This window comes from Pteronotus mesoamericanus, unplaced genomic scaffold, assembly GCF_021234165.1.
Source record: "Pteronotus mesoamericanus isolate MK-2021 breed Mesoamerican mustached bat unplaced genomic scaffold, CSHL_Meso_final scaffold_99, whole genome shotgun sequence".
NCBI classification, from domain to species: domain Eukaryota; kingdom Metazoa; phylum Chordata; class Mammalia; order Chiroptera; family Mormoopidae; genus Pteronotus; species Pteronotus mesoamericanus.
Genome location: NW_026555330.1, coordinates 14793970 through 14821833, shown reverse-complemented (window position 1 = coordinate 14821833; position 27864 = coordinate 14793970). Strand labels below are relative to the sequence as shown.

Sequence of the window (27864 nt, the reverse complement as noted above, 5' to 3'; positions counted from 1 at the left end):
GAATAGGGCAACGCTGTCCACAGGCACCGGAGCGGGGCCTGGGGGAGGGCACTTCTTAAAATAATCAGCTGGTGGCTCACATGGATGTTCAAAAAATATTTATTTATAAAAAATACAATGGGATAAGTTTATGCTGAGAAATGCAGCAATAAATACAGTGGAAACAGAGCAAGTCTACACTGAAATATTGGCACAAACATGGAGGGCACACGCACCGCCCAGGCCCCGCGCCCGCAGGCCGCGTCCGTCCACGCCCCCGAGAGGCGCCCCTCGGAGGAGACCTCGCCGGCTCACGTGAGAGAATGAGCACACACGTGATCACAGATGCACACGGATCATGACTTTATTTAAAAATTAGCAAACAATACTGTAGAAATATCGATATGTAAATTTCTAAAAACGCTGCATCTTCATTTTAGTTGGCAGACACCGCCTTTAGCTAGAAGCATGAATTTAGTCTTCCACGTGGACACCAGACACTAAGCTGGAAGGAAGGAAAAGAAGGGGGGAGGGGCTTCCTATTGTTCGAAAACACCGGCTTCAGTAGAAGATTGTACAGATGCACAGGTCTGTAATGAAAAGGGCTGGGCTGTACAAGAGAAGGCCTCTTTCACAGTTTTCCTCTTTCCTTCACTCACGAGTTACTGGGTAGGCGGGGGCTCGGCTGCTACAGCGCGGGAAGGCGGCTGCGGAGGGCGGAGGCAGGGGGAGAGGGAATGTACGTAAGGCAGTGTTTCTTTCGGGTACAACAAGCATGACAGAGTTTCAGGAAGACAAGATAAACATGACTCAAGGCTAGCGTGGCTCTCGCTGCATAGGGCGACAGGCTGCCTGCGGCCCTCTGACTAGTAGTCGATGCCCTGGTCGCCGTACTGGTAGTCGCGGGGGTAGTCATCCTGGTACTCGCCGTGGTACTCGTCTGGGTACTCGGCCTGGTAGTCGCTGTCGCTGATCTCCGAGCCGTTGGTGCCTGTCCCTTGGCTCCCGTTGTGAATGACAGGTTCTGTCGGGGCGGCGCAGTACTTGGGGTCGTACACCTGCCGCCCGAGCCCGTACACACTCATCCCCTTCTGGGAGGCGACTTTGTTGGTGCCCATCTGCAGCGAAATCGTCGAGTTGTCCACGGGCTGCAAGGTGAGCTTCTGGTCGTAGATATCTCTCCTGGTGCCCGGTGCCAGCATCCCCGCCTAGAATGGGGGCAGGCACAAGGGTTAAAGCAGCGGCAGAAACCTGCTCCCGGGGCTGTTCGGAAACTGCCGAGAACGCACTGAACGGGAGCAGGCACACGGCAGGCGCTCGGTCCAGGGGCGAGGCCACCTGGCCTTCGGTCCCAGCTCCGCTATGCAACTGCTCGGGGCCTCAGACAAGTGTCTGTTGGTTTTAGGTTTCTCATAGGGACAGCAGAGGAAATGCCACCTCCTTTGGGTTTTGGGGAGGATCAGACATAAAGAATGGGAAATCAAAGCTTCCTGCCACAGCCCCGGGAGCTACGTGTGAATATGCCTAGTATTGCCCGTGGGCTGGGTGACCAGTGCCAACGTTTACCATACGTTCAGCAAAAGCCACGCTGAGTCATCCTCAAGGACCTGAGGTTGCCCACAGGGCTCAGGGAGCACCGGCCACACAGGACACATCCCCTAAGGTGGACAGCCCCGGCTCCCCCGTCGGGCTCACTGAGGAGACACGTCCTCAAGCCCACCCTGGTCGCACAGGAGGCCTCGTGCCCGCCCCACTCGCCAGTGGGTGGGGGCCCCCGTGTGGTGCTGCAGGCTGCCCTGAACACGAAGACGCCCCCCTCGCGCGGAGCCAGAGCGCGGGCATCCTCGCCTGGGGGCCCTCCTGCTGGCTGGGACCCTCCCCCAACGTGTAACAGGAACCTGGCGAAACGGTCCTTAGAAGACCACCGGTGACTCTCCCTGGATTAGGTGACTGATTACGTAATTAGCTAATGAGGGCCCCTTTGAGGACACAAGCCGGCAGCAGGAGGCCAAGCGTCGACTGAACTGGGAGCCAGAACACGGCAACAGTCCTCCCCCTTCTGGTTAGGCCGCAGGGCCGGCCTTCTGACCGCCAGCAAGGGCGCGAGCCACACCTCGCTTGGCGGCTGAGAAAAGGGCCTTTCGTTCTTTTGCTTTCTGAGCAAAACCCCCTTCCTGGAAGGAGTGTGCTGCCAACGCAGCACGCCAAACCCGGCCCGTCCCCCGCCGTCCCCGGGACCAGGCGAGGGCCACGCGGCCGCCCACCGCCGCTCACCTGGCTGGCCCCCTTGTTGGTGCCCATCTGCAGGCTGATTGTGGTCTGGTCGAAAGGCTTGTCCGTTTGCATTTTGGGGTCGTACAGGTGCCTCCTGGTCCCGTAGGCGGTCATGCCCGCCTGGCTGGCGCACTTGTTGGTGCCCATCTTTTAAGGTAAAAAACAAGATCAGCGCTAATCGCCAGCCGTCAGCAGCTTCACGACACAGACAAGGCTCTGTTCTGCCAAGACGGTGGGCCGGCCCCTCCCTGTGCGGAGGCCTGGCAGGGACAAGTCTCCTCCGTCCTCCCCTCAAGGTCAAGGCGCCCCGTGACAAAGGACACTCTTACACAGTTCCCTGGACCGAAAAAATGCATCATTAACCATACAGAGAAGGGACTCAGGGAGGGATAGACAGACACCAGAAGTTACTACGGCGGCCACGTGGTGACTAAGTAATTTCCCCCGCTCCCGGCCCCCCCAGCAGCACAGACCACCGTGACTGAAAGGGACGGAACAGCCTCAGGCATCAGACCCCTCCAGCCCAGGTACGACTTGCATAGGGCAGGGCAGCACGTGCCAGCAGGCCAGGGGCGCTTGGCTGCGTCAGAGTCGCCCCCACGTCCACGGGAAGGAGCCACGTCTCGGCCCCCCGGCTCCCAGGCCCGCGGGCTGGAGCCCGAGGGGCAGGCGAGGCCGTGAACCCGCCTGTTTGGAGGGGCAGGGGCCGCTTCCCCGCTCCCAGGGGATAACCCCAGGCTTCGGAGCCAAACGGCGGCAGCGGACGGTGTGCAGCACAGCTCGTACCTGGTCTGTTCTCCTTAAAAGTGTGAAGTAAAGGGGATTTTGTTTTTTTACTAAAAGTAAAAACCCGTTTGTTGGAAATGATTCAGAAAACATATATAAGCAAAAAGAAGGAGGGGTTGTCATTGTGACTGTCCCACCCGGGCGCCGGCTGTCAGCGCGCGTGGGGGTCCTGCTGGCTTGTCCCTGGGTGTCGGTGTCTGTCTGTAAACCGACACGCAGGGAACCCCCCGCCACCAGGCCACTTGGGAGTTCAGGTATCCGATTTCCCACCACGGACACCATTCTGGCCTGAGCAGAAACAGTCCCGCCCCCCACGGACTCCGCCTGGGGGGGGCGCCGCGCCCCACGGGGGCCGGGGAGTGAGGCCCGCCGCCCATCGGGCCCTGGGCCGCAGCATTTTTCTGCCCACCTCCAAGGCAACAGTGGGAAGGGAAGAGAGCACCTGAGCGAGGCATTTCCCAGAAGTTAAACCAACAGCCCCAGCAGCGCCCGGCTACTGCGCGGCGCTGTCCCTGTCTGAACGGCTGGGGCACCGAGGCCGTGTAAGCCTGCCTCTCGCGTGACCGGGGCCGAAAGTCATGCTCCGCGGAAGTACTTGGGAAACCAGACGGCGGCGTCTGAGCATTCCCACTGCCGCGCGGGCTGTCTGTGGACTCGAACCATGTGAACCGCACCTCCAGCCCCCAAAACCTGCGTCATGGTCCCGCTGTTCCTCACTGACAACAGACACTCCGCGCAGCGAGAATTAACGCTACTGAGTGACACATTTAGCAACCGCGCACACCCACCTGCAAACCAATGACACTCTGGCCAGCTTTTAACTTCCCTTCGTCAAAGCGCCGAGTCTGTTTCTCCGCGTACTTCACGCCGAGGTCGATGGTGGTGTGGAACCCTTTGGTTTTAGCCTGGACAGAAACACGCAGACCCACTAAGTGCAGGGGTGCACCCCCGGGAAGCCTCTACCGCAGGGGCTCACAGAAGGAACAGCGAGGAACCGATTCCGTCCGTGGCTTGAGGCTGCGCGAGGTGCGGCCCAAACGAGGGGCTGTAGTTAAGGCCTTTCCACAAAGCTAGTGCTCACAGAAGGGACGGGGCCCCTCCTGCCCCGCCTGCACTCCCAAGGGGGCGCCGGCGCCTTTCATCACCCCCGTGGGGGTGTGCGATGAAGGCTTGTACGCACCAGACCGGCCAGGGCCACCAGCGTCGTCTGAACCTGCGTCATGTTTCCATTCTCAAAAAGATCGTTTGCTTCGAATATGTCGTGGGGCTTCATGCCATAGGCCTGGATGGCTTTAATGAAGTTGCCGATGTTCTCCAACTAAGAGAGAGAGAGAGAGAGAAAGTGTCACGTCGCGTCTGCAGCCAAACTGCATCCCTCCTGGCGCCCGAACGCTCTCAGGCTTCGCGGGTCACGAGGAGCCGGGGCAGGAGGCTGCGTGGCGGGGGCCCCGCCCGCACGCACGCACGCACGCACGCAGCGTGGCGCTCGGGGAGAGGACAGGGTGAGGAACCAGAGTGCCTCGCAGGAGGTTACGCGGCAGTCTCTCCAAGCACCCAAGTTTTCTTAGTTCAAGGGCAGGACCCTCCTCGCGTGCATTTAAGAATTCGGTATCAGTTATCTGGGCCTGAAATCTTCTTTGGGAAAGGGACATAAAATGTTAATCAGCAATTTAGCATGTTGTAATTTTGATCTAAATTTAAACTGGTGGCCACGAAATGCTTCTTTGGTTACATCTCAAAACACACGCTAAGCCACACTGTGCGCTTTTACTGGACCGTGCGCGTTCATGAATGACGGCTAAGCCCCTGCCGAGTTGTGTGGCCACCCGTGAGTTGCCGTGCAAACCCCCTTGCTTTCCCCTCATTTATCCTTACGCTCTAGGTGGTATTTCCCTGGGTAAACTTGTCAAATCTTCTCAGGCTAAATATAAGAAAACTAGGCTACACATCTGGTGACCAGAGAATTCATTCTAAGTAATTACGGAAGCATTAAAAATAACGTGGTAAGAACAAAAATTAGCCAGCTCCTGCCAAAATGTTACTTTGCCACGGTGATGGAGTTTTCACCGCCTCAAGAGTAACCAGTGAAGGCGGGGGGTTGGGGGGTGTTACCTGAGGCCAGTTTAAGGAGGACTCGTTGACCTTCCTCACGGAGCCCGGCTGCAGCTTGTTTATGAGTCTGGAAGGGAAAGCGCGACAGCTACTTACTGGCCACACAGGGACGAGGGCCGGGACGTTGAGCCGATGCCCCGGGCAGCAGCCAAGGAGGCGTGACAGATGGCGGGACGCCCAGGTGGGCCACTGGGAAGGGGCGGGGCAGGGGCCGCGCAGACTCACTCGCAGAGGATGATGCCGTCCTTTAGGCCCAGCTGGAAGTTGGGGCCGATGCTCATGCCGGTCACCTCCTCGATCCAGCTGCGCAGGTCCTCCTCCGCCTGGTGGTCATACTTGGAGGCGATCTGCAACACAGGACCCCACCCGAGCGCGTTCACGGCGGCCCAAGGATGCCAGCCCGCAATGTGCCTGCTGTGATTGCCGCAGGGACCGCGGCCGCGACATGCGGCGAGGTCCCTGGCCAAGTGGACACCCTCCTGAAACTTCCGTGGCCAAGAAGGACATTTTTGGGTAACTCAGTGTTCAAACACGGATCAGCACATGTAGAGCCAGAGCCACTGGGACTGAGGAGAAAACAGGGACCAGAGAACAGAGTCCCACCCTCAACACATAGGAGGTGAGGTGGGCTTGTCACACCTCACAATGTGGCACCAGCCACGTCGCTGTTAGAGGGGAGCCACACCCCAAACAGGAGGGTGGCAGGCCTCTGACACATGGCCCTTCCACACGGCGCTGCAACTGTCTGAGATGTGTCACATCCACTGCCCGCAAAGCCGTGGCACTGCCGCGCCTCCCGTGGAGACACGCACCCGCTCCTACTGCTGGTGCTCCCGGGCTCCAGCCACGCACGCGGCCCGTGTCCCCCTACACGCCTCGCAGGAGTCACGCTGCCCCCTTCGACCCTGGCATGCTCTGCCACCCAACCATTCAATACAGAAAATGTGTAAGTTTTCCCTACTGAAGGCCACGCAGGGAAGGCAGCTCGCTGACACAGACGTGGTGCTGTCACGCCTGCCGACACGCGCGCACGTTCTGGAGGGTCCCTGTGTAGCAGGACCATAACCCTCAATTAAAAAAACCAAACTTCACACAAAATACTGTTTAAAATCACACATTCGCGCTCTTAGGCGATCCCTTGTCCCTGGGCCCTGAGCCTGCCCGTGGGCCCAGGTGACCACGCCAGCCCCACCTGTGGACAGTGAGCGCCAGGGGCCAGCGGCAGGCGCGAAGGCTCCGTCACAGTGCAGGAGAAAGGGGCACGTTTGGTCCGCCACCACAAAACACGACTAGAGGCCCTTCAGGTTCTGAGCGCAAGGGCACAGACGAAGCCCCCCTCCTCCAACTGAGGTGCTCAGCGTCACCGATGCCAGGCTGTGCCCGGGGCCCAGAGTCGGGACCCTGGGGTCCTCCCTCCCAAGTTAGAAAAATGGCTCCCCCCCTTTGACAGAATAACAGAATTTATTTACAGATTACACAACGGAAATTCAATGAGCCTACATTTTCACATCAAGGCAGCTAACACTGCCAGGTCCCCGGATCGAATTTCAGCCCGGAGGTCCGGCACAGCGGAGGCTGGAGCCCGGAGGCTGGAGCCCGGGGCGGATCTCTGGTCCCGGGGCCTGTTCCTCAACACCCGCCTCCTCTGGCTTCCTGCCCGCCTGGGCCCATGTGCTGGAAGGTTCTGCACAGGACACGGCAGCCCCTGCAGAGGAAGGAGCTGCCACTGGCGTCCCCCGCATACGCTGACTCCAGGAGGGCGTCCACGGCAGGCGCGCCCCACACCCCCAACGTGCCTGCTCTCGCGCGGCGCCCTTGGAACAGGCTGATGTGTGCGTTGGGAGGTGGTAGGAGAGGATTTAACACCTGACTGTATTTTCACACAGGAGTCTTGTTACTAGCGGCTAGAAAAGGAAATTCTCTGTATAAATTTTGGGAGGGCGGGGGGTGGATAGAAGGAAACAGGCAAAGGAGAGAAGGTAGAATCCCAGCATCGGGCACGGAACGCAGGCTGAGGTTTCTCCAAAAGCACTTCCAAGATGAGACGCATGTGAGCCAACGAAAGACAAGACGGGGCGGCGGTCCCACCGCGGCCCAGCCGGCTCCCCCAAGCTGCTCCGGGGCGTGGGGGGGGTCTCGCCTCACTTCAGATCCACTTCCCGTCTACACAACAGGAAAGCCGAGTTCACGGGGTGCATGGGGCTGCTTCCCGTCCCGAGCCGTGCAAACAATGTCGTCTGTCAGCAAAACTGAACCAAGTCCTCTCCCTCTGTTTTTTCCAATGCAGATGTGAAAGTCACACTGGAGGGCCCTGGGGTGTTTTGGGGGTGGGGGAGGTGGTAATTCTTGGCCGAATGACACCAATGATTTATTCAACCAAAAAGTATAAAAGCATATTTATGTTTCCTTTGTTCAGCATGTGAAAGATTCGACGCCGTGCCCAACCCACCAAGCAGTCACAGAGCTGACGCGAGACATCCTGCCAGGAACGCCAGAGGGGACCTTCCCCTTCTCCATGGGCCGTTCTCATCAAATGGGACAGGCGAGGCTGGAGCCGCGGGGCCTGGGTTCGAACGTGGCCCACCGCCTGCGGGCCGGGCTCGGGGAGGCTGACTCCGGGCGGCTGACCCGGCGCAGCTGGAGCAGGCTCAGCCGCTCGGCGGCAGGGCTCCGGCCGAGGGGACCGCTGCCGCTGTTCACATGGGGCCCTCACGCCCTAACGCCGCCTGTCTTTCAAACAAGCGGGCTTTCTGCAGTCACGCCCGGTGAGTAGAATTCAAGATTTAGGAATGTGTACTTTAAAAACAAAAAGTTTAAAATGAAAAAAAATTCTTATGAAATCACCTAGGGAAAAAATCCATTTCAAATGGCCTCTCGGCCCCCACCCGCAGCCCCCTGCTCCGGAGGGCGAGGGCCAGACGTTCCCTCTGAAAGAAAATCGGCCGCGGGCCGCACCCCCCCGCGACGCAGGTCGTTGCTGAAGCGTCTGATCGACACATCTTCTCTGATCGCGGAACAGAGAGCAAGGAAACGTGAAAGGTAAGCTTTGGCAAATAAAGTGTGTCCAGTATTTTCATCTAAAAAGGGAGAGTTTCAGAACTGCAGACAAAATGCTGACATTTTCTCCCTCACAACAGGACGGCTTGCTCACATTAACCCTCGTCTACCCGTGGAAAGTTCACTCCAATCTGTTTAAAAACCACTCTTCCAAGTTGTTTAGAAGCACCAATTCTCCCCTCTGCCTCAGGATTTGTTTTACAATACTTGACCTTCCCAGCGACTTTCAGAGTTCCTGCCTGGTCCCCCCCCCCCGCCCCTCCGGGACAGCAGAGCCCAGCAGTGTGCCCCCCCCAATACAATCAAAAGGCAAAGAATCCTGTCACGTGCGACAACGCACGTCAGACGGGAAAGGACAGGAGCTGCGCGATTCCTCTCACACATGTGACAGAAAACAGAAAACAACAAAGGAACAACCTGCGCACAGACACAGGCCTGGGGTCGGTGGCTGTGGGCGGGAGGGAGGGGTAGGGGAGGCCGAAGGGGGCAGAGCGTCAAATACGCGGTGACGGAAGGAGACGAGGCCTCCGGCGGCGGTCACACTGTGCGACAAACGGGTGCCGCATCACAGAAATGTACCCCTGAAACTTACATAGGAACCGATGTCACCCTAATAAATTCAGTTAAAAAAGGCAGAGAAAATAAAGACCAAGAAAGAAGCTCCTGGGGGACGGCGCTCAGCGCCCCACCCACGCGCCGCAGCCTCGGTGGCTCCTGTCCTCGGGGCCCAGCTCCGGGCGCTTCTGCCTTCCCGTCTGCCCGCAGCGGAGCTCAGCGCCGCCGCCCGAGCCTCCCCACGTCCTCCCTACTGAGGGCTTCTAAAGCAACGCTCACTGGTCAAAGAGCACACAGTATTGGGGGGACCGGGGCCCCCGGGAGAGAGAAGCCTTGGCGAGCGGCTCGCCCGTGACCCCCCCAGGGAAGCCCGCTGCTGCTCGGCGGTCGGCCCGATGGGGCCCCGCAGTCAGGGGCCGCGAGGGCACGAGCGGGCCTGCGAGAGGCTGAGACGGTAGAAAGCAGGGGTCTCTCCAGCACCCGCCTCCGCCGCCCCCCAGCGCTGAGCTGCGGCAGGCTCCCGGGGGTCAGGGCGGACCAGGCCCCGGACCGGGCCCCTCACGCTCTGAGGGTAGAGGGCCTCCCTGAGAGCCCTGCGGGCAGGTAATGGGGGAGCACCCGCGTGCAGGGCCAGCGGAACAAGTGGCCTGCCCCAAAAGCAGCGGCGAAGGTGAAATGAGGTGGAAAGACATTTGCCCCCAGAGAGAATCAAGACGGGTGCTGAAAACAGCAGGAGACTAGAAGCCGGGGGACTCAGAGGGGAAACACCAGGCCTCTTCCCTCCCTCTCCTCACTCCCCGTCCCCTGACGTCGCAGATGAGGGAGGACAGGCTTTAACATGGCCACCCACCTGGGCCCCTCCCCCACAGAGCCGGTGCAAATGTTCAAGTTTTCATGAGGGGGTCACAACAGTCGTCACATGCTTTGAAGTCAAACATCAACACTTCTAAAACCGCGTGACCCAGCTTGGTAACTTAACCCTGACCCCATTTCTTGCAGGTCCTCTCCCTCCTTCCAAGGCCTCCTTCCAGCAGCCTGAGGTGACACCAGGGCCACAGGCAAGGCGGCCGGTTCCAGTGCCTGAAACACAGTGCCGCCGGCGCCCTGCGCGGGCATCGCCGTGTGCGCAAAGGGCAAGGTTTCGGTTCACCGAGCGCCCCTGCCACCGCTCAGTTGAGCGTCTACGGTTGGGAAGGTCACCGTGCACAGGCCACTCAGCCACGGCCCCCGCCCTGTCCCTCCCCACCCCCCACGGCCAATGCCGACCCTGCCCGTCTCTGCTCTTCCCTTCAGCGAGAATGTCTTCGCGTCCCTGTTCCGCATTCTTTTTCAGGTGATTGCTGGTCTGTACCTTGTGGGGGCAGGGTGGGAACTGCAGAGAAAATTGCCTCCTGTTTGGGACAGCGATGGCCAGGCGCAGCTGGTGCCCCCCCACCCCCAGGGCACTGTGGGGGCCGGGACTCCCTCGCGGGCCTGAACCTGCTCAGACCCATGGGAAAGGACTGCGGAGTTTGCCTCCCCAAAATATGCCTTCTGGGATACAGACTGTTTTAAGCTGGTTATTTTTAAGAAACAAAAGCCTGGGTGGAAAAAAAAACAACAAACTTCTGACCTTCCCCCTAAGGGCCTTTTAAGAGACTTTAGACAGAGGACGCCCCAGGAAGGGTTGCTGCAGCCGACCCTGAGATAGCGCGATGGGCCGGGAAGGACCCAGCGAGGCCGGCCGGTCAAAGTCCTCGGTGTGCCCCATCGCGCCGGCGGCCCGGCAACCATCGTTTGCCGAACATTTGCTTCCCCCTCTCCACGTGAACGGTCTTCCTCCCCCGTGAAGCCCCCCCACAGATCCCTTCTCCTCGGCTCAGGGTGGCGTCTAAGCCTCCACGTGGACCTGCCCGGCCCCACAGTCAGACGGCACCTGCACACATGTGACACGTTGGGTCATTCTCTCCTGGGGACCTGTCTCATGTTAACCTGATGACAAGGCTGGCCAGGACTCAGAAGGCGGGGGGAACTGTGGAAAATCACGCTGCCTCGCGTGAACAGGGCGCTGCCCGGGGGCACTTTAAAGTCGCGCCTCTCGGGTGCAGCGGATCCGCGGGTGGAGGGGCTGGCCTGCGGGGGCAGCGCCACTGCGGTGTCTTCCCTGCACGTGAGTGCCGTCCCGTGGACGGCAAGGCTGGCTTGGGGCGCAGACGCCGCGAAGCTGCCAACGACAGCCTGTCTCATAACTTAAGAGGAGCTGATCCAGAGCCTGAAGCAAACAGCCTAGAAACCAACGCCAGGAAAAGCGCAGCTCCAACACAATGCGAGTTCTGTCTTGACCCAGATAACAGCCCCCCGACGACAAGGTCCGAACAGACCCAGGTAAAAGTGGGTTCTCAGAGTCCGACGGGCACAAGGAGGGAGTCGGCACTCAGGCCGGACTGCCAGAGTCCCGACTCAGAGGTGGCACCCAACGACGACGCACGTGGAACAGCCCGGGCATGTTGGGACGCACCCGCCCCTCCCCTCCCCCCGCTCCCACCCAGAAGCCCGCTGCAGACCCCGCTGCCACGCGCACGGGAGTGGACGCCTGCAGAGCCTGTGTGGCGCCTGGGGTCGGGGCAGCCCCACCCAGAGCCCCTGCCTGTGTCCCCCAAGGGCCCGAGCCTGGCCCAAGTGGGTGCCCAACACAATGAGTAATGTCTCACGCCCTGAAAGTGTCACCGGGCTAGGAAGATGCCGCAGGTTGGGCGGCTCCCTGCATTTGAATGCTGCTGGCTCCCCTGGGTGGCGCATCCCCTTCATCTGCCGACCCGGCCGTCTCGGGGGATCGCCAAGCCCGGGCTGGTTCCACCTCCTGACAAAAGATGCCTTTGTCCGCAGTGCCCGGAGTCCAGCGGAGTAACCTGAGACGCGGCCGGTCAGGAGGGACGACCTCGCCCCGTGCGGACGACGTCACGCAGGAGCGCCTGCTGATGCGCACCTGCAGGCTCGGGCTGAGATCCGTTCTCTTGTGGTGCTGGGTGACGATGTGGGAACGCCCGGGCGTGCTTATTCAACTGACCAAAAGTAAAACCGGGACAGTGGAAAACAAGCTCAGATTCTGAAAGGTCCTCGCTTAATGAACAAGTTATTGAAGTCAAAATATGCAAAACCCTGCCCCAAAGTTCTGAAAGTTCTAGACTGTGTCTCCAATGTGGACTCAGTGAGCAACAAAAACAAAAACAAAACCAAACCACCTTGAGGGCGCAGGTGTGCCATTCTTTGTAAGATGCTACTGCTCACCTTATCGATCGCAACAGTCCCGAGGGGTACCCAAGGCGAGGATGACAAGTGAGAGGAGCTCGTGAACACAAAACCGCAGGCAGCTGTCTTGCCCTACTTCACAGACGGGGAAAAGCAAGGCTCTGAACCCCCGCCACGCGGAGGGGCCTCGTCTCCCTGAGCAGGGGATCACGTCTGCCCCCAAACACGGGAGCTCGCTCCTAATCCCACTGTGCTCTCGGTGACCACTGCTGGGGTCACCTCTGGGTCCCTCCCTTTCGAAGGGGACACAGACACACTGGCAGAGGTCTCTAGGGGGAGCAGACTGGGCGGGGCCGACGGCCAGCCGGCCGTGGCTCTGTCCCGCTCCTGCTTCATGTCCCCGAAGCCAGACACGGGGGAGCAATGTATTCCGGGACCAACAGGTGGAAGTTCTTGGCAGACGGACAAGTGACAGGCGTGCCACCGATGCACGCGGGATGGGACCCAGGAAGGCTGGCTGGACGACAGCACATCCTCACTAGGGAAGGAGGCTGCGGGGCCTGAATCCACGTCACTATGGAGACCCCACCTGAGGTCCCAGGTAAAATAAACTCTAACGGAGCGCTCACCTGGGGACTCCTCGTCGGCGTCTGCAGGTGTTGAAGCCCCACCCCGCCCGGCGGGACTTAGGTGCCCTAAGGTAACCCCGAGGGAGCCCCGTGGGCCGCACTGGAACATGCTCCTGTCTTGTCCCACAATGACATGGGACAATGTGGCGGCAACCTTTCTGCAGCTTTGGAATCTGTGCTCACTCCTCCTCAATGCTTTGCCCGGCAAATCCACCTAACAAGATGGGTCCCAGAGTCCACTGTGACCTGGGGGAGGCGTGAGACCCACCTCCCCCGCCCCCAGCGGGACCTGTGACTCACCCCCACCCACCCGGGAGACCTGTCCGTCCCGGATCGCCCACCGTCCACCCAAGCTCCCCGCTGCCCAGCCCGAGGCTGGCTCCGTGTGTCCCTTCCTCTGAGCCGCGGAGAAGCGGCCACACTCCAGGGGCTCGTCACCCTCGGGCTCCTCTGGGCCGCAGCACGGGATCCCGACCACGCGCGCCTCTGCTGCTCGTGGCAGAGGCGTCCGCCACCGTGAGGCAGCTTCCTGCACCCGGCGGGCCCGGAGCCGAGACGCCCCGAGCGCAGGACGGGTGCCGGCTGGGGGCGACCGGGGGCCTCCTGGGTGCGGTCGCTGCGCCGGGCGCCACCTCTGCCTCCCCAGGGCAACGAGAGGGCGCGCCGTGTCCATGAGCAGGAAGGACGGATGTCCCCGCTTCCCACTTCCTAAAAAGCCACTGTCTACCTCATGAGACACGCATGAGAAGGCGTGTATGACACTTACTTTTTGAGCCCTTTTTTAGATTAAAAGGGTGTTTGGTGCACTTGGCATTAACAGGGGCTGTGAATAAAGGGTGAGGTCAGGAGCGAGGCTCAGACACCAACAAGCCACCGCGTCCTCCACTGATGCTTCCAGAGGCAGGACGCCCGAAGAGCCAGGCCCGGGTGCTCGCGGAGACGGGACCAGGCTTCCTCGGGGAAGGAGCCCCCGGGCGCGCGGCGCCCTGTCCCCGTCTCGCGGGCGGGCCGGAGCCTGGACAGGGCCACACGCCCCCTCCACACGTAACACGCAGAGTCCACGCCTCCCACATGGGCCCCACACTCCCCCGAGCGGACGGCAATGCAGGCACTGGGCGGGAGGGAGAAAGTGCCCAGCACAAAGGTCCCCTGGAGGTGAGGCTGCGAAGGCTGGTGACAGACGCGCTGCAGGGCCACGCACACCGCTCGTGACACCACTTCCACCCCAGGCGCAGGGCCGAGGCACACAGCGCCGGGCCTGGCCGCCTCCTGTCCCTGCCGTCGCGCCGGCGGCTCCCACGGAACAGGACGCTGGCTGTGGACAAGGCGCCTGGGCCGCAGGCCCCCCGTCTCCCGCCCGCCCGCGGGCCCGCGGCGCCCTCCTCCCGGGCCTGCCTCCCCGTCCCCTCGGGAGACGCCCGCCCCGCACGCACGCCGGGCCTCAAGGGGCACGTCTAGGAGCTCCGCCCGCCGGCGCGCGGGGTGCGGGAGCCCCCTGTCTCCACAGCCGCTCAGGTGGGCGGGACGCGGGACCTGGCGGACGAAAACCGCCCCTGGAATAACGTCGGCGCTGTCCTGTCAGTGCCTGGCCGGCCGCTCCCGTTCGCACGCCAGACGGGGCGCCTCCTTCAGACTCAAGGCCTCGGACGCCAGTCCCTCGACGCTACCTCACAGCCGTTTGGATAAGGGGTCTCTCTGAGGCCGCCCGCCCTTTCTATTTTAAAAACGACTTCCATTACCCACTAATCCGTGGAGAGGCCCCCAGCCCGGCCCTCAGTCCCCGCTCACCGCCGACCCCCACCCGGGGGGGTGAGCGGCGCAGGAGGGTCCCCGACGCCCCCGACTCAAGACTTGAGAGTGAAGAGCTAAAACCAAGGAATCGGAATTTGGGCACGGCTGCGCCGGCGCAGTTTCGTTCCCCTTTCACACCGAGGGGCCTTCCTTGACGCGAAGCCCTCCCGTCGGCGGGCGTCGCAGCCCACGGGGTGTTTAGACCGCAGCCTGGTCATGCCTGTAACACGGCCAGGCCTGTAACACACAGCTGCTAGGTCACACGTGACGCGCTTCCCCCACACGCACCTGGCCCGGCCCTCCCCGCGTCACGTGGTCAGACGTCGTTCACGGTTCCCGTGGTTGGACGCCGTTCACGGTTCACGTGGTCGACGTCGTTCCCGGCGGCCCCCGGGGTGGGCGCGGAGGAGGCGCCGAGGGCGCTGGCGCTATTTGCCTTCTTCATAGCAAATATTTCACAAAATAGGGGTAAACGAGAGGCCTCCTGGGCGGGACGGTGGCTCCGCGAGGCAGGCGGCCGCCCTCGGGCCCCCGGGCGCGGCAGGGGTTCATTTGGGCCCGGCGTGGGCCCACCCCCGGCCCAGAGAGGGACCGTGTCCGCCGCGCCGCGACGACACAGGCACGCGGCCCGGGCGGGGTGTCCCAGCTGCGCGCGGGGCAGGGCCGGGGCGGCAGGGCGGCGGCTCAGACTCGGCTCACCGTCAAGAGCGTCCACCTCACAGAGCAGCTCGGGCGCCAGAGCCGCCGCAGCGCTGCCCCGACCGACGCCCTGAGGAAGCCGCAGGGTCCCGCAGGGCTCAGAGCCCACCAGCCCGGGGCCTGCGGCCTCTGGTCGGCTCCCACGCTCACGTGGGGACGCTGACGTCTCGGACTAAATGCTTCCATGTCTCCACCGGCCCTAGAGAGCGGTCTCCGGCCATACGTGTGCTTTGGAAGGTTCAGGAAGAGGGATGGGCTACAGGGTGTCATGCGACCTCTCACGGAAGAAGAAAGGGGACGTTTCAAAGCCAAGGCCAAGAGCAGGGAGGCGGACTGAGGCCTGGCCGGCAGAGCACAGGCCGGGGCGGGGCGGGGGCGGGGGGTGGTGCACACAACACGGAGGCCTCCGGAAAGGTGATAAAAGAGCAGACGCAGGGCGCCGGGTCCTCAGCAGGAACAGCCCAGATGGGCGCGACATAGCCCCATGGGCTGCGGACGCTCAGGAGCAGCCCCAGGGGCCCAGCTCGGTGCCCGGGACCAAGGGCCCCGCCCGCTCGCGGGCGAAGTTCACTGAGCATGGTCTCCACACTCGATTGGAAGCATGATCGCGGCTGCTATTTTTGCATTCAAAGCAGAATCACATGTTTGAATTATGAGACTCAGCACACATGGTATTGATTATTCTCTCTCCTACTTCCTTCCACGTAAAACAAAAGGAGGGGAGGGAGGCCGACCGCAGCCGCAGGCGCCCCCTCCGTCCGCCGGAGGAGCCTCGCAGGCCGGGCTGATGGGAGGCGAGGCCCGCGGGCCGAGTGAGAGGGGCGGCTCAGCCCTGCAGCCCGGTTGGGCCTCCCTGCAGCGAGGACCCCTGGGCAGCGTGCTGGGCGAGACAGGAACACGGCCACCAACGCGGGCGTAGGCTGTGGCCCAGGTTGGTCCTCAAAGGGCCTCCTTGGCCCCCACACTTGCACCCCGTGCCCTGGCTGCCCGCCCAGCAGGACCCCCTCACGCCCCAGGTCGCCTGGAAGGTGCAGCAGAAGTGCCCCACCCCGGGGAAAACGGCGTCCGCCGGTCTCCCTGTGGACCTGCCTCACACAGGCCGGGAGGGGCCTCGGCGCCCGCTGTCTCCCTGCCCGCTGTGGCGAATCCCCGGCCCCCTTACCCGAGAAATGGAAGGTGTAGCTTGGGTAACAGAAATCCAGCTCTTGGGGAGAAAAAGCCAAATAACACCACGCCCAGAAATAAAGTCCTCGCCCCGAGGGCAGCGGGGACTGAATGAGGACGCGGCCAGTGGCCCCCGAATGTCACTGACGGAAGCTGCCCGCGGGGCCGGCGTCATGGACAGGGGCCCTGGGGACAGGCCACAGTCCTGACACCAAGGCGGGGGGAGAGGCTTTGCTCGGGCATCAGGTCCCCTCTGCAGAGGCCTCATTCGGAGACAACGAGGTCTCAGCATGGCTGCCCAGCGCCTGGGGACCACCGCCACATCTGGAGGGTGACAGGGCTCAGGCGGGTGGCCAGACCCGCCGGCAGGGTTGAGCCAACGCGGCCGCTCTGTCACGCAGGCCGGGCGGCTCCTGCGCGCTTCCTGGTCCCTCCCTACCACCCTGCGTAACCGGCGAGGCACACACAGGCCACTCGCCCGAAGCCTGAGTCAGAACCTGGGCTGAGGTTCCGACCCGGGTGGTCCCCACGGTGCACGTTCTTTTTCTCACAGACCCCTGGAGGAGACCAACCGGCTAGCCCCTCCGGTCCACCTGGATTTCGTGGTCGTGTTTGTCTAACACGTGTGAGGTATGTTTGTAGTTTTCTGTAACAACGACCCCAAAACTGTAGGAGCTCCAGGCCCCACAAATCAGCCTGACCTATCCTGGGCTCCGCAGACCCTGAACAGAAAGCTGAGCACCAGTGGGCACGAGCCAGGGGTCTGTGGCCCGGTGGCTTCGCGTCCAGGGCTGCGGAGGGCCCGCATCTGCGGCCCGCAGGCTGTGGGAGCCAAACGCCCGGAACTGACGGGACCTTGCCCCCGAATTCTAAAGCCACGCCCCTCCCCCAGTCACGGGAGAAAAGAAATAAAGCATGTCTTCCCTCTCCTGGGTAGAATGGGACGACTGGCAGAAAAAACCATCGACGGTGATTATTGCCGTTTCCACATCACGGGTCATTTTAAGCGTGGCTCGTGAGACACTGTTAAAGTGAAACACTAACCCTCACGACCCCGCCTGGAAGGGAAAAGGGTCTCTCTCCGGCTGAGGACAGTCCAAGCAAGGTCTTCACTGTCACGTTTATTGATGGAATCCAGGAGGGCGAAGAGAGGCAGCTGGCACATGTCCGGAGAGGGCAGCAGGCAATGCCGAAGGTCTGGGGCAGCCCTGAGCACCGCGGCAGGTGCTCCCGGGCACTCGGCACGGGCCGCTCTCACTGCCGCGCAGCGCGCCCTCACCACCCGCCCCGTCCGGAGGGGCTGCCACCTTCCTCCCTAACTTGGGCACCTAAGGGAGAACCTCAGTAATTGAGAAGGAATGGTCTTAGGGATAAGCTTTCAATGTCACACTAATTAAAGGAAAAAACTGCTGAAGAAAAAAGCTATAAAAACCGCCACATCCACCAAAGGCAGCGCACTGACAGCAGAGCCCTTGCCCAGACCCCTCGAACAGGGCGCGCCTCCAGCGTCTGAAGACGGAAACACTATTATTCCCGAGGAATCAGTTCATTAAATCCACGAATGTGTGTTGAGCATCTACCGCGTGTGAAGCTCTCGTCTCCGACAGGGGCCCTGATGGAGCGCATCAGCGAGTGAGAGACCCTTAACGCTGGTGGAAAGAGACAGACAACAGAGGTTTCGAATTAAACCCCAGCTCTGAACTGTATGTAAGGTGAAAAAGGAGCCCCACCGAAGCCCATCTGAACATTATGACGACGAGTTCCAGCAGCAAAGCAGGGCAGATCCTTGGGGTACAATTCACAGCCAAGTTCTGAGGTCCCTTAGACCAGGGGCCCCCACGGAGCAACTGGGGGTCCAATCGGCACAGGCCCGGCCGGCCGCCGGCCTCACGGGACACTGGGGCCGCTGCAGTGTTGCTACAGGATTGTTTAACTTCCTCCTCAGTGGCTTGTTACAACCTTGGTCATAAGGCTTCCAAACGGACTGCAGCGGCTGAGGTGCCGATTCGTGACCAGGGCTCGGCGCCGAGCTAAGGGCTCTGTGCACCGATCACAGGTTCCCTGGGAGCGGGGAGCTCCCGGGCCATGCCCTCCGCTCCTCTCGGAACACACACCGTCAGATTGCCCCTCCTCCACTGCCCCCGACACCGAAGACCCCCACGCCCGAGCCCTGCAGGAAAGCGGCCCCGGCGTCAGCTGTGCCTCAGCAGCCCCGGCGTGACAAGGCACCGGGGCTGTGCCGTCCTGCTCGTGGCCACGTGTCCGGAAAGGCGGTGCTTCCTTCAGGATCTTTGGGTTTCCTCCCCGCTCACAGGGCACGCAGGCGTCCCCTTTCCCTTCCCGTCCTGGGGTGCAGCCAGAGCCCCAATAATCAGTGTTGGACCTCCCGAGTTTAGGGGTGCTCCTCCACCTCCTGGACCCCCCGCTCCAGCCGCTGTCCCCCCCACCCTGCCGCCAGCGGGATCCCTGCGGAAGGCCGGTCGCTGGCCCTTCTGTTGTTGTTAGAGACACTGTTCACGTGCCCAGCTGCAGGATTCCACTTTGTAGGCGGTTTTTGAACATCCTCTTGCCCATTTGTAAAAGAAAAACAGTAACTTTGTATTTCTCTCAGGTATTATCACCTAGTCCAACAAGTATCATAAATTTACAGATTTTTTCCCCCTGAAATTCTACTAATTAAAAGTATCGAAGATCAAAACCTTTGGAATGCAGAGAAGCCCGCTCTCACAGATCGACAGTGAACGGCCACGGGCGTGTGTAACAGGCTGGAACAGTTAAAGAGGCGGTGCCTTCCAGCGGCCACTGAGCACTCAGTACGGGCCAGCCGCCTCCACAGCGTGGGGCTCAGGGGGTTAACTGCCATTCCCCCCATTTACGGACTAGGAACTAAAACAGACAGCAAGTCCGTTGCCCAGCGCCACACACAGGGCAGGAGTGGTGGGGGGTTGGGGACTGGAACCTGGAACCGCATCTGCGTGGCCCCAAGGCCCTCCCACACAGCCTTGCCCGGGGGCCTGTGCTTTGCCTACTCGGTTAAATGACGTTTGAAGGAAGAAAAATCACCGGGCCCTCGCCCGTGAGTGACTTATCCTTAAGCATCACAGAAAGCGTTACGTGAAGGCCTCCCAGGAAAGCAGAGCCCAAGTTCCTGCTCCGCGGACCCTCAGCTAAAATGCAAGGCCCCCTTCAAATGCCCGGCCAACAAGGACACCGCACTTGCGAGCCAGGACAAAGGCAGAGTTCCAAGCCCGATCACGGTGTCCAGGAGTAGTGGGGGGGGCCACACAAACGGGGTGCAATCGGGGAGGCCACGGGAGCCGCAGCGGGACTCCCCTGGGCCGGCTCTAAACCACGACACCCCGTCAGAGTTAATGTTCTCGGAGTTCCACACGTCTTCTGTCCTCTTGAGCAAGTCACCCCCTTTCTGGGCTTCGGGGCCTGTTTGTGTATGAGGTTGGGTGACCCCACCTCACGGGGCTGCGAAGATCAAAGCCCCAAGCCCCAAGCCGGCCTACAAAGGATGCTGTGGGGAAAGGCCAGGAACATGAAAGGGGTTGTTAAGAGAGAGCCTGGGGCGTAAAGGGACAGACCCGTAGTTGTAACCAACTTTCCACAGTTTCCGAACACTCGGGTTCCAGGAGAAGTTTCAGTGGTCTGGCCGCAGTCTGTCTGTCCTCCAACAGCAAGCAGGAAAAGAAGTCCCTTTATTAGTCAACAAGAAGGACTTCACATGGATATCAACACCCAAGGAAAGCCAGTGCCTTGCGGGTGCCCAAGGGACGGACCCCATTTGCAGGGCGGAAGGGTCATGGCAGCCCGCTGTCCGCCGGGGGGCCGGGCTGCTGGGCACAAGCCAGGCCCGCCCCTCCAAAGGGGTCCCCAGAGCCCGTGTGAGACCCTGGACGCTGGTCTCCGCGGTTTCCAGGGCGCGAGTTTTGTGGTCCCTCGCACGCAAAGCACTTGCTTTTCTGTTCTTTAAAGAGACGTTCGGGGCAAGGACGGAAAAAGCGCAGGGCCTGAAGGTTTCGGTTTTAGGGAGAGGGCTGAAGTGGGTCCCCCCTCCCCCCTGCTTCAAAAGGCGGCTCGGGGTCCTAACGGCCGCGTGATCCTGGGGCGCCTGGACAGCCGCGGGGCCGGGCACGGCGCAGCCCTCCTCGGGGTGCACCCGGGCGCCCCTCGCTCTGCCGAGCGCGCCGCACACCGCGCCCCCGCCGCGCCCGGGCCGGGCCCTTGAGGTGCGGCGGCCGCCGGAGGCGCCGCGGCTCCCGGAGGCGACGCGGCACGAAGCACAGCGGCGCTCCTTTGTGGCGCTTTGGCCAGAACAGCAGAACCGAGACAATGAGCGTTCTGTGCGCAGTTCCGCGCCGATTGGCTGGTCCGTCCCCCCCCCAGAAGCCCCTGATGTCATGGACTTGGAATGCGGGGAGGGAGGAAGGCGGAGAGGATTTGGGGAGGGGGACGCCTCTCATCTCTTTCCCAGACCCAGAGTCCCAGGGCAGACCCGGCGCGTTCTCCTGCGCGGCCGGTGGCAGAAGGGAGCGCGCCCCCGGCCCAGGCGCCGCCGACGGCAGACCGCTGGGCGGTCGGCCCCGAAAAGCGACCCGCGGAGGCGCCCCGATACCGTTACAGCCTCCCGGCCACCAACTTCTCAGTTTTCCTTAAAAAACCTCCCGTCCCCGCAGAGAACACCCAGAGCGGCGCGCTCGGGCTTTGTCTCGGTTTCCCGAAGCAGCAGCACTTCGCCCCGGGGGCACCGACATCCGGGAAACTAAAGGGTCCCGACGGGTCCCGCTTCCCGGCGGTGGCCGGCGTCGGGGGGACGGGCGCTCGGGGGCCTCCCTCCCCGCGAACAATGGGGGCCCCGGCTGGCCACGTACCCGCCTGACTGCGCTCGCGGCTCCCTGGCCCGCGGGTTGGGAGAGGGCGCCCGGCTGCGCGCACCGACCCCACCTAAGGGCGCGCGGCCGCGCAGGGGTGCCCCCTGCCTGGAGGGGCGCGTCCTGCAGCCGGAGCCGGGCCCGGGGGCCCCAGGCCCGCTCGGCCGGATTCCAGCTGCCCGGACCCCGCCCGCCGCTCGTCCGGCCCGCGGCGCGGGAACAAAGCCAGGAGGGAGCCGGGGGCCGGATCGGGGCAAGCGGCCACTGCCGCCGCCCGACGTGTCCGCTCCGCGAAGCCTGCGCGCGAGGGAGCCGCCCGACCCCAGGGACTCCGCCCGAGCCCGGCGCACCTTGTTCTTGACCTCGGCCGAGAGCCCGTAGGAAGGGCCCTTGTTGAAGTGGGTCATGGTGGTCGCGGCGCGGAGGGGCTGCGCTCGACTCGCGGTCTCGCACTCGGCTTCGCGCTCCTGGCCCGGGAGTGGCCGCCGCGCAGACGCCTGGAGCTCGCTCCCCTGGGCAGCTCGGTCCGACTGGGTCCCGCGGAGCCTCCGGCCCGCCCCGGAGTCCCGCACGCAGTGCCCCCGCCTCCGCCCGCGGCCTGGAGGGCTGGGCCGGCCGGCCCGACCAATGGGGCGCCGCCTGCTCCCGCCTGGCGGGCGAGGGGCGGTGCGCTCGGGCCCCGCGGGCCCGGCCCCCGCCCGCCCTCCCGCGCTCACGCCACCGCGGCCGCGGCCAGCGCCCCTCCTCCGGGCGGGGCTGCCGGCCGAGTGGGAGCGCCTGGGGCTGCCCGAGCCTGGAATTCCCGTGGTCGTCCAGGCCGCCGCGTCCGCCGCGTCCCCGGCTGCAGGCCCGCCGCCCCCCCGCCCCCCGCGGCAGGAAATCCCGGCAGCGGCCCCGCAGCCCCGGGGCCGGGAAGTGGCCCCCCTGCAACACCTGCTCCTCCCGCACCTCGCAGCCTCCCGCACCTGTCGGTTTAGCCTTTACCTGCCGCCGCTCCGGGAACGGTCGGGGCTTATGCAAAACTGGGGGCACCCCAAGTCCTGTTCTGGGTTCGCACTGGCTGCTTTTCAGAAGGAATTCAGCCGGACCGGAGTCCGCGGGGGGCGGGGCCGTGCTTGCAAACCTGGGGTCCCTGAATCGGGACGTCTGGGCGAAGAAGCGTGGCCTCGGGCGGGACCAGGCCGCGCCCTCAGTGCCCCGTGTCCCCCCCCAGCACGTGCTTCCTCTGGTCTGGGGGACAGTTTCGCCCCCGAGGTCCCAGGATGAGGGTGCTGTGGGCGGACAGCGGCTCCTGCACCAGGGGAACCGTGGGACCCGGTGTGGCCAAAGCCTGAGAAGAGGCACCGTCCCTCTCTCGGCAGCTGAGCCACCCGCACGGGGACAGACGGACTTGGAAAGAAAGCGCAGAAAACGGCTGTTAACCGGTGCAGTGCTCCGCGGGGCGGGGGCGGGAGCGGGGGCCCGGGCGGGGGTGGGGGGTGCGCTGGGAGGAAAGGAGTTGAGGCGACTTCGCTGGGGAAGTCAGCAGATAGTCACATAATTAGGTCATTCTTCCTGCGCAACGATGACGTCTTGACCCGCAATTAGTAGCGAGCCGTTTGGGCAGTTTTTCCGGCGGAGTGGTGTTGGCTGTGACTTCACCCACTTTTCTTTGCGACCCGGCCGTGTGGGAACAGCCAGGCCGGAGCGCCGGCGCAGGGTTCCGTCACCTGCCTCAGGGCGCTGGGCGTGCCAATGGGCTCACTGAAAGGTCACTGCCTGCGGAATGCTCGAGAATTGCCCTCGGTTTTGTCCTGACAAAACTGGTACGCGAAACGGGAGTCTCGTTTAATGGGCGTCACTGTTGAATGGGCACAGAGTTTTAGTTGGGGGGGATGAAAACTTTCAGGGGGCGGCCACCAAACAACGCGAAGGGGCCTAATGCCCCCTGAAGGCAGCAGGCCGAGCAGAGACCCAAGGGCGGGAGGCGGGGATGGGGGCGGGGAGACCCCAGGGGGCAGGCGGCTGGGAGAGGACAGGTCGGCTGGCCAGGCACAGGGAGCCAAACGCTCCCTCGGGACTCGGGGCGGCGGCCGCCCGTGCGGGCCACCCGCCTCCCACCTCCCTTTCCAGGCCCTCTGTCCGGCCACTCTCGGGCCCCGGGCCCCCGCTCCTCCTCGGCCTTCTCTCCCCTCGCCGCCGTCCCGCCTTGTCCCTGCTGGAAGCCACCCCAGCCAGTCCCCGCGCTGTCATGCCAGCGGCGGCGGCCTGGCGTTGAAGGGTCACCACCCGGAGAAGCCGTGCGGAGAGGCCTCGCGGGCGTCCGCGACCGCGACCTTCGCGGGGCGCGGGCGCGGGCGCGGCAACGTTGGTGCCACGCGATGCGATTCCCCTGGGAGGGGACCCGTGGGACCGCTTCCACCCGCCTTCCGGGGCGCGGGGACCGGAGGGCCTCGGGGCCTCTCTGGGTGTCCCCCGTCAGGCCGTGGCCTCTACAAAGCTGCCCTTGCTTTGGGCGAGGGTGTGGCCTAGAGCCTCTGCGGCTGCTGAGGGAGGGTTAACAGCCAGACTCCCAGCCTCTGAAGCACCGAATGATTCACATTCCAGGGTCACATTCCAGCCTCCCTTGCTGCTTATCGAAGACCTTGGACAGCTTGAGATGGTATCAAAATACTAATGCAGCTCATTCCTTTGTGACCTGTTTACTGGGTGGGCCCAGCTCCTTCTGGACGGGCGGCCTTTTCCGCCCCGAGGAGTCGTGTTCTCAGGGGTCTGAAGGCCAGCGTGGGGCCAACTGCTCGGGCGACAGACAGCCTCTCCAGATGGTGCCCGAAGTGGCTTCCCACCTGTTTCTGGAAATAAATGCGCCTACCTTTTGGCAACAAAGACATCTGGAAAGTAGGCATTTCATGCAGTAGAATTAAAAGCAGTAGCCCTGGCTGGTGGGGCTCAGTGGACTGAGCGCCGGCCTGTGAACCAAAGGGTCGCCGGTTCGATTCCCAGTCGGGGCACAGGCCTGGGTTGTGGGCCAGGTGCCCAGTAGGGGGGCACGTGAGAGGCAACCACACGTGGATGCTCCTCTCCCTCTCTTGCTCCCTCCCTTGCCCTCTCTCTAAGAATAAATCAAATCTTTAAGATAAAAGCATTAACACAGCAAACAGAACGCTAAGCTGGCCGAATTTCCCTTCCTCATCCGGCTGCATGCGCGGTGAGGGCAAGACCGCCCCGCGGCCCCACGCCCAGCCCACAGCAGCCGCTCAGCAAACACTGAGCGCGGCACGTGGGTGAGAGCAGCGCGCGGACGGCGGGCGCGGGGACGCGTTTCTGAGGGCACGCTGCCGCGCCACCCACCGCCTTGGCGTCGCTCCGCTCGTTCCTGAGCTCTCGGGGGCCTGGGGGACACGAGGGTGAATGGGCCCGTCAAGTCCCTCTTGGGGGCCACTTCCTGCAGCGGGGTCAGCGAGTGCTGTAAGGACTGTCATTTCAGGGCGTCAGAGCTGCCTCAGGGAGGGTCCGACCGGCCGGGAGATGGGTGGGGGGCGTGATCCTGGCAGAAGAAGCCGAGAAGGCAAATGCGTGGAGAGCCAGGGCGGCCCTGAGCCAGAGGGAGGAGGGCGGGGCGGGAGGGCCAGGCCAGGCCCGGCTGGGGGTCGCGGGGGGGGGGGGGGGGGGCGGGGAGTGGGCCTTCGGGGCAACGGTGAGAACCGAGGTCCTGAAACACACTCTGCGCTGGTTTCCTGAATAGAGAGGAAAATGCGCCTGGGCAAATTAGGTGTTGAAATGACTTTAAAGTAGAAGTTCTTCAGTTGATGCATCTGATAATTCATCCGAAAAAGGAAAGTAAGGAGGGGGCCCGATTCCCAGCCGCTGTAGACAAATGCCACCCCTCATCCTGGAGGCGCGCTCGCCCGAACCCCCGTCGCTCCGGAGGGTCCGCGCAGCAGGCAGCACCGTGCCCGCTGTTCCCGGCGTGTTTAGAATCAGCCTCTACATGCGATTCCGCTTCTTTCTCCAGCTTCCCAGTTTTAAGTGCTTGGGTCATGATTACCAATTTCAAAGATATTTTGCCCTCACCTAGTCTTTTTTCCAAAAGTTTTGAAGGAAATTGCTTCCTGGGGGTGTTTTATAGGTACTATTCCAAAGGCAAAATAATAATGATAATTTCAGCTCTTAAAACTTGCCCCTTAATTGCTTGGTTTTTACCAGTGCCCTACCTAAAGTTACACAGGGAAGAAAAAAAGGGAGGAGCATATGTCTGTGTGAGATTTACATTTAAAAAAAATTTTTTTAACTTATTTTTAGAGGGGGTGAGGGAGAGGGAGAAGGAGAGGAAGAGAAACAGCGACGTGAGAGAGAGGCGTCGACCGTTGGCCTCCCGCACACGCTCCCACTGGGGACCAAGCTCGCAACCCGGGCGCGCGGCTGATTGGGCACCGGACCTGCGACCTTTTGTTTCACGGGACAATGCCCAGCCCACTGAGCCACGCCAGTCCGGGCTGTCTGTGGGAGGGTGAAATGGTAATATGTTATTATCTTTAAGTATATGTTCTCAAGGCGAGGCTTCCCTTACTTCATTAAAAGCTAACGCTCAATTATTTCTCTCACGCTCCGTTTGTTCATCGGGGCCCACCTGCGGTGTACGAGCGAGACTGCCACTGGTGATCACCGCACAGTCCGCCTTGGTTGCGACCGCCCTCGTTCACGCATTATAGGGGCGGAAGAAAACACTTCTACCCCTTGGGTTCTGCAACTGGTGTCTGCAAATTAAACAGAGAGCGCTCGTCGTGCACATCAGGTGAAAACCCCGAGAAGCGGTTAGGCTGAGGGCTGAGATACCATTGAAACTGAAAGCGATAAATCGCCGAGAGGTGACGAGGCAGAGAAATCGTGGGCAAGAAAACCTGGGGGAGGAATGAAGGAGCTGGAATATTTCAGTGAGGCCCGCAGTGCAGACTCAGGGATGCGTCTCCGGGGACTGAGTCCCTCCGCAGAGGAGCGTTTGCGCCCGGAATCCAGGTGGGAGAGGGCAGGGCGGGGTCTCCTCTGAGTTGGCGGCTGCGCCTGAGCCGGCACCTGCACGCAGCCTGCAGGCCGCGGTGGGGGACATCGGGCAGCCGGCTCCGGTCTCCTTGACGTGGCGTCCTTGTCTTTCTGGTTTATCTTAATTAAAGCCATGGGATAGAGGCCACGTTTTCTGTCTGCTCCTTCCTGGTTCCCAGCCGAGTTCTGGGTACAAAGCAGGAGTCCACTTAGGTTTTATGAGTGAAAATGGCACTATTACCTGCGGAGAACTGCTGAGTCATTTCTATAACCATCAAACGGCAGGTTAATGTGTAACCCGGTAGCTGCGCAGCCTCGTCAGATGTCAGCCAGAAACGCGGGCCCTGCCAGCGCCGGCCCCGGAGGATGCGTGGAGGCTGGCTAGTGGCGCTCTTAAAATACGCACCCCTTTCCATCCGGCTGGGTTGTTCGCTCGCCAGATGCCTGGGGGACGTTCACTGTGGGCCGGCCTCTGAGGCTCCAGAAAGGCAGCCAGAAGGCAAAGTCCGCGCGAACCTCAAAGTCAGGCCTGCCCCTGCTTGGTTTTTATCATCTACACCGATTCAGGAAAAGTCAAGAAGTTCGCCCTTCTGCCTTTGATGTACCCCTGCCACATGCGCCCGAGGGCAGCGGTACCTGCCCTGTTGTGGGGCTCCCCTGCGCTTCCGGGCTGAGCCCCGAGCACGTGGGCTTATAAAGCGTCCTTCAGGCGGACGGGCTCCTGGTCACTAGCCTGGAAAACAGGAAGACGGAAAACAATCAAAAGCTCTCCAGCCCTGGGGTGTCCCAGCTTCGCACTGTGTGTTCTGGGCCATGGCCTGCCTTTAGGAGTTAGCGGAACAGCTGTGTCCAGAAAGCCCCAGTCCCTTGTCCTTGCGGGCCTGCCCCGGCCCCTCCCTGGGCCAGAGTCCTCTCCTCCATGAAGCCCCCCGACCCTGGGTGAGCCCCCTCTGGGCTCCCGCGACTTTGAGTTTGTGACCTTGCCCCGGGGCCTCATCGTACTACATTGTCACTGTTCAGCTGCTCTTGCTCCACTGTGCGCGCCTTACATCGGAAACAAAGTCTTCCCCATCTGTGACCGTGTGAAGGGAAGGAAAAGAAGAAAGGAAGGAAGGAAGGAAGCAAAAAGGGCGTGTGGCGAAGCCAATAAGAATTCCGCTCCGAGCCCACTTTGTTGGAGTCCGGCCCCTTGGGCCACGCCCGGCCTGAAGGAGTCTCAGCGGGGAGGCTCGGGCCGTTCCCACCGGGCTGGCCTCTTCCCCGGCGCCACGGCGGGGCCTGAGGGGTGTGTGCCGGCCGAGAGCACCCCGGTTATCGGAGGCCCGAGGGAGAATGAGAGCCGCCATCCCCGGCGCACGCCCTGCCCAGCCCTGTTCTGAGCACCGTCCACATAGCTCCGCAAGGCGGGTGCTGGACATTCCTCACAGAGGACGGAGGAAGCTGCTGCCCGGAGAGGGGGCCGCCAGGCTGCTGGGGCTCCCGAGTCACCGCGTGAGCGGCCGGCTGCCGGTCCCCGGGCACCGGGCGCGCGAGAGACGGAGGGGAAGAGGAGCTGCTGAGCACGAAGAGCCCCGGGCCCAGCAGGGCGCGCTCGCCCCCACCCCGTGACAGTGTTTTCCGGCGGTGGCGGGGGGTACACCCGCCCGTGTCCCCTCAGTGCAGGTCTTGGGCCCCTTGCTCTCCCTCCCACCCCC

At 62.4% G+C, this 27864-nt stretch overlaps 1 protein-coding gene across 1 annotated transcript; it reads right to left on the bottom strand.

The window, feature by feature from the left end:
* Window positions 1-163: 163 nt before the first annotated feature.
* CNN3 (calponin 3) lies at window positions 164-21718 on the bottom strand. The gene is made up of 7 exons (XM_054564694.1): window positions 21502-21718; window positions 5377-5498; window positions 5152-5218; window positions 4220-4357; window positions 3828-3944; window positions 2254-2400; window positions 164-1187 (listed from the first exon to the last, which is right to left on the bottom strand). Exons 1-7 carry the CDS (start codon window positions 21556-21558, stop codon window positions 846-848), a joined length of 990 nt encoding a protein of 329 aa, XP_054420669.1. The 5' UTR covers window positions 21559-21718; the 3' UTR covers window positions 164-845.
* Window positions 21719-27864: the final 6146 nt, after the last annotated feature.